At 36.2% G+C, this 6,229-nt stretch overlaps 1 protein-coding gene across 1 annotated transcript; it reads left to right on the top strand.

The window, feature by feature from the left end:
• The first annotated feature begins 1,428 nt into the window (after positions 1-1,428).
• On the top strand, positions 1,429-5,101 carry agtr2 (angiotensin II receptor, type 2). The gene is made up of 2 exons (XM_062043719.1): positions 1,429-1,555; positions 1,986-5,101. The coding sequence occupies exon 2, from the start codon at positions 2,030-2,032 to the stop codon at positions 3,269-3,271; it is 1,242 nt and encodes a 413-aa protein (XP_061899703.1). The 5' UTR covers positions 1,429-1,555; positions 1,986-2,029; the 3' UTR covers positions 3,272-5,101.
• The last annotated feature ends 1,128 nt before the right edge of the window (positions 5,102-6,229 follow it).

Below are 6,229 nucleotides of genomic sequence, written 5' to 3'. Positions count from 1 at the left end.
TTTTATATTGTTTACATTTTTGTGTTACTTCTTATCCCAATTATACGACATATAACCATTTAGTTAAAATTGACACTTAAATCCCTTCCCTGGGTATTGACTCAGTCCTGTTAGCCTAACTAATAATTACCCCACTGAAGAATGCGGAATATTCCACAAGTCACTACATGTCACAGAAGGCCAAAAACTAAGGTCACTAATATAATTGTTTCTGTATATTCAATGTTATTTCAGCAGTGATTGGGGTCAAGGGTCACCATCTAATGTTTTTTTTTTTTTTAATCTCTAATGTATATATTTTATTGAATCACATGCTGTCAGCATAGATGACATGAAGTTGTAGTTCATGTATTTGCTAATTATATGCTAAAAACTCACAACTGTTACTTTCAGTCCTCCAATAACTAATTTTTAGGACCCTTGTACAAAAATGAAAGAAAGTTGCCTGTTATTGGCCAGTGCACATTTTGAGTAGTTGTGCATTATCTGATTTAGAGTTTAAAAAGACTAACACACTATCATGATGAACACAATATTCTAAAACAAAGTCAATCAAAAACTGTTTTTTCAAGAAATTGAGTACCTGTTTAAAGATCAATAAAAGGGCTCACTTCGTTTTACTCTGAACATCAGCAATAAGGACAAATTAAGACACTACACACTAAAAAATGTTGGGTTAAAAAATAACCCAATTTTAACCCAACTGCCGGTTCAGAAAAGGACAAACTTCTTATTTGAGTTATTTTAACTCAACATCTAGGGTTAATTTTTTCAACCCAACTTTTGTGTTTAATTATTTAACCAAAAAGTTGAGTTATGATAACTCAATGTTGGGTTATTCCCAACCAAACTATTGGGTTGAATTATTTAACCCAAAAGTTGAGTTATGCTAACTCAGTGTTAGTTGATTCATAACCCAACTATTGGCTTTAATTTATTTAACACAACAGATGAGTAATGCTCACTACAATGTTGGGTTATTCCTAACCCAACTATTGGGTTGCGCAATTTAGCCCCTGTCATTGATAAAAATATAATGGCTAATATCCCCTAAAAGTCTCACTGTCCCCGTGGTACACAGTTTTAGTGCTTGGCTGTTAGACGGACTTACTGGGATTGAATCTTGGCTGGAGACGTGCTAGGGTTTTGTTGTAATTTTGTTAAATTTGTAATGGATGTGGGGTTGCATTGCGTGTTTTCAAAACTGACTTGACTCGATTCCTGGTATTTAATCCGGTCTGCCAGAGAAAATAAGGAGTCAAATGAAAACAATGTATTTGTCTAAGCTGGCTAGTGTCCAGGTACAGCCCCGCCCCCTCTGTGATGATGACATCGTGACGTGTGTGCACCTTCCCCTGTTGTGTAATCATCATGAGGCTCAAAGGGGCTATAAGACCCCCCTTAGCCTCGCCTGGCTTCTCAGCGGCTCCACAGCGTGTCCAGCACTCACAGATCCATAGGCATGCTTGGTCTGGGACGGGGCCATCACAAACACATGGACTTTAGTCATAAGAGGCTTTAAAAACAGCTGGATTGGACACTCAAGTCACTCAAGGTAAAAGTGTATTTTTGTTTACTTGTGTTGTTTATATGTAATATTGATATTTAATGATGTTATTCCTCGTGTTTTCCCCCTGACATCCTGCCTTGAATTATTTTCATATCTATTAATAATAAATGCTTGCAGTGCAGCCTGATCAACTTCCTCTAGATGATATTAAAATTCCAATTGACTTTGACACGGTGTCCATATATGGTAGGAATGTTTCAAAACGAGCGTTCAGACATTAATATGGGATGCTTCTGCGAAATCCAATAAGCAGCCAAGGCTCTTCATTAGAGCGACTTCACAGTTGTTTTAACTCAGATTGAGTATCCAGTTAGACGCTGGAGTCAAATAGTTAAGATTACCATACAGGAAAAGAGGAATGTATCCACAGAAGGCAGCTGAGTCTGACGTGCTTTCCTTTATGATTTGTTTCCAGCCAACCTTGGAGTATTGAAAGAAGGGAAGTTGTATTGTTCCCTGATGGCGGTCCCAGATGACAGCGCTTTGTTGAACTCCACCTCCTCGCCTTACAACGTAACCACAATGGAGAACTCTTCCTCCTGCACTGACTGGCCTCCAGTGCCCATGACTGAAATCATCCCCTCCATCTTCAGCGTTATTTGTGTATTGGGCGTCATCGCCAACACCCTCGCCGTGTGCGTGTTGGCCCACGCCAGCGCCTCAAGGAGAACCGTGGCCAACACGTTCATGCTGAATCTGTGCGTGTCCGACCTTTTGTTCCTGCTGTCGCTGCCCCTGTGGGCCGTCTATTACTCACAAGGCTACAACTGGACCTTCGGACGCATTGCGTGCAAGATCGCCGGAGCCCTCCTTAACCTCAACCTGTACGCGTCCATCTTCTTCATCACGTGCATGAGCATGGACCGCTACTTAGCTTTGGTGCACCCGCTCCGCTCTCAGAGCGCACGGGACCCCAGACGTGCCAAGCTCATGTGCATCCTGGTGTGGGTCCTGGCGTGTGCTTGCTCTGCGCCCGCCGTGGCTCTGAGAGACATTCACTACATTGAGGGGTGGGACGTGGAGGTGTGTGGGATTAGCTACCCGGATCACACTTGGTATCGGAGCATGGTTTGGATGAAAGTTCTCCTGGGCTTTCTGCTACCAATGATCATCATCTCTTGCTGCTACTGTGCAATCGGTAGACATTTGTTGTCTGGTTCCGGTCTGATAAGAGTGCAGAAAGGATCACACTATGGCGGTACCTTTAAGTCATCAGGGTCACAGGACAGCTGCAGTAAACCAGAGAGACCCCCGACTCCATGTGTGAACACCAGTCCAAGGGGGGGCCGGCCCGTGGAGGGAAGAGGGCTGGAGAGAGTCTTATGGACTGTGGCTGCTGTGGTCTTGGCCTTCTTCTTGTGCTGGTTCCCCTTCCACTGTGTGACCTTCATAGAAATACTAAAGAAGGAAAACTTGTTGGACAGTTGCTGGGTGGACTGGACCATCCAGAACCTGACTCCTCTAACCCTCTGCTTGGGCTTCTCCAACTCCACCATCAACCCTGTGCTCTACTGCTTCATCGGGAACCATTTCCGAGGCCGCCTGTGGGCGCTCAGTAAAGGTTTGTGTGTGCGTTTGAAGACTCGTGAGGAGGATCACAGTCAGAAGAGGGGCTCTTTCAGCACCAGGCTCAGTTCTTTCTCACGAAAACTCAGTGACCTGAAAGATCTGGCTATTGTCGAAGCCTCTGGTCATGCTTAGGCGACTGCCAGGGTCAGTGGGCAGAAGAATTCAAAAACACTGAGTAATGATACAGAAAAGTTGTCGGTAGCTCTGCCAGACCTAACAAGAAACAGATTCAGAGCCTCCAAGGCAAAGTGGAAGTGAAGAGGTTCTTAAGGATGACCCAGGTTTCAGAAGGGATGCTTTTTCAACACCTTCAAGTTCGTCCTCTGCGGTCCATATATATGTTTTAAAGATGTGCCAATGAAAGGGTCACATGGCCTCTACAGAGCAAGAAGACGGTACACGGCCTCAAAAAGAAACCCTTGAACGTACCACAGTATGACTTCTCTGCAGTCACTTGCACAAACTAAAAAAGCTGCTGAATCGGTGCTCTTGTAGTAACTAAATCACCATCAGTGGAATATTATTATATTGTTTTCCAGTACATACGAGTGACTTTATGTGCCAAAGATGTCAATAAAACAGTCAGGTTCGAGTAGGCCAGCCACAATTTCTCATGATTTGGCTTCACATTACAACCACTTGCACAATCTCGTGACATCCGGTATGATAAAAAAAAAAAAACAAGCGCACAAGAAAAAAGTAATGCTAAGATACAAATACCATATCACTTGCAGCATTTTACCACTGCAGTCTAATGAGATGAAAAACGTACCCGTGCTTGGTTTTGATTGACACTGCGAGAGGAATTCATTTAACAGGATGTTATATTATTGTGCTTTTCAGTGCATCACCCTGAGCGGTGTCTAATATTATAACCTTTTTCTTATGCACATTATTTGTTATTACCCCTGCAGTTATCTTTAAAAGCCAGGTTGTTTGATGCAAACATAATAATGGTTTATATCACCTGTGTCAAACTCAAGGCCCGGGGGCCAGATCCGGCCCGCCACATCATTTTTTTGGCCCACAAAAGCCAGGGAATAATATGTGTTAATAAAGTACTTTTTCTTTTCTTACTTAATGCATTTGTTCTTTCCATTATGTAATATAAAAATATGTGTACTGCATGCATTTGCATATCTTTCAAACTTTAATATTATCTAATAATGCAACAACATATATTTTCATTTATTCCTAAACTATGTTTGTCAAAATAAGAATTAATACTGAAATAAGTGCTTGACTTATGATTTCAGAGCAGGTTAATTATTAAATTGTACACTGTAAATATGACAATAGACTTTACAGTAAATTTCTGGCGACTGAGTTATCTGCCAGTTTTTTTTTTACAGTAAAATCTGAATTTTTTTTTACAGTGTACGTATAAAAATATATAATAACTAAATGTATAGGTAACCATATAATTGTATTATATATATATACATTGTAGTATTCAATGTTACAAGTGGTCCTCTGAGGGCAGCTATAACTGCAATGTGGCCCTCAATGAATAGGGCCACACAGTTAAGATTATTTATACTCTGGTCAAATGTGAACACTTTTAAATGACTATATTCTGTTCGATCATGACCATAAGATATTGCTATAAGAAATATACACACGTTTCATTATCTTTTAGCCTAAAAGCTCCATGTCCAGCATTATTTATGTACTTCCTCTAAGTTCAATTATCTGGATCAGTAACATCCAAAGTATGGCTCGGGTGCTATTTTTGTCACAAGGCTTGTTTATATGCCCTCTGCATATTGTAAAAAATCAACAAAAACTATTTATAATTTGATATAGTATTAGGTTATACACTAATTTGCTCCATTTTTTTTCCATACATTCATTCATACATTTGTACCAGCACCGATACTGTGTCGATGTATCTGTTCCCCTGACTCATAAACACATTATAATGGGACTGTTTGTGTCTGTGTGAATGTAATTAATTTTTTTAAAAATGTGTTCACATTAACTAAGGCTGAGACCTGGTGAGAGTTTGGAGGTTTCGATTGTACTTTCGATTCTGCTTGACGATTCGGTTCTTTATTGATTCTCATTTGGGAAAAAAAACCAAAACAATAGAAAATTGATTAGCATCAATTTGGTTTAGTTTGGATTCAACATGAGTGTACAAGCCAACAGTGAGATCTGTACAGCCTCCATGGGGTGTCGGAGGGAGCCCACAAAACATAATTAGTTTTGAAAATAACTGTAATATAATAATGAAATAAATATTCTTCTATAGAAATAAAAAAAATACAACATACATTTTTCCAGCGCAATTACACCAGAATGTTAAATAACATGTTTATTTTTTCTAATAGAAATTAGAATTAAAAAAAAAAAAAATATATATATATATATATATATATATATATATATATATATATATATATATATATATATATATATATATATATATATATATATATATATATATATATATATATATATATATATATATATATATATATATATATATATATATATATATATATATATATATATTATTATTATTACATTATGTAAGAAAGTATAGGGGGTGTCATGTATGTGTGGGTGTGTATATATATATATATGTGTATATGTGTATATAGGTATATATATATACATATATACTGTATGTATATATATATATATATATATATATATATATATATATATATATATATATATATATATATATATATATATATATATATATATATATATATATATATATATATATATATATATATATATATATATATATATATATATATATATATATATTACAGTATGTAAGAAAGTATAGGGGGTGTCATGTATGTGTAGGTGTGTATATATATATATATATATATATGTATGTGTATATAGGTATATATATATACATATATACTGTATATATATATATATACATATATATATATATATATATATATATATATATATATATATATATATATAAATGTATATATATATATATATAAATATGTATATATATATATATATATATATATATATATATATATATATATATATATATATATATATATATATATATATATATATATATATATATATATATAAATATATATATAT

Source organism: Entelurus aequoreus, linkage group LG04 (genome assembly GCF_033978785.1).
Source record: "Entelurus aequoreus isolate RoL-2023_Sb linkage group LG04, RoL_Eaeq_v1.1, whole genome shotgun sequence".
In the NCBI taxonomy this organism is placed as follows: Eukaryota; Metazoa; Chordata; class Actinopteri; order Syngnathiformes; family Syngnathidae; genus Entelurus; species Entelurus aequoreus.
This window is presented reverse-complemented; position numbering and strand designations above follow the sequence as displayed.

Coding starts and splice junctions, on each gene's coding strand:
- agtr2 (XM_062043719.1), top strand. CDS start 2,030: ATGGCGGTCCCAGATGACAGCGCTTTGTTGAACTCCACCTCCTCGCCT.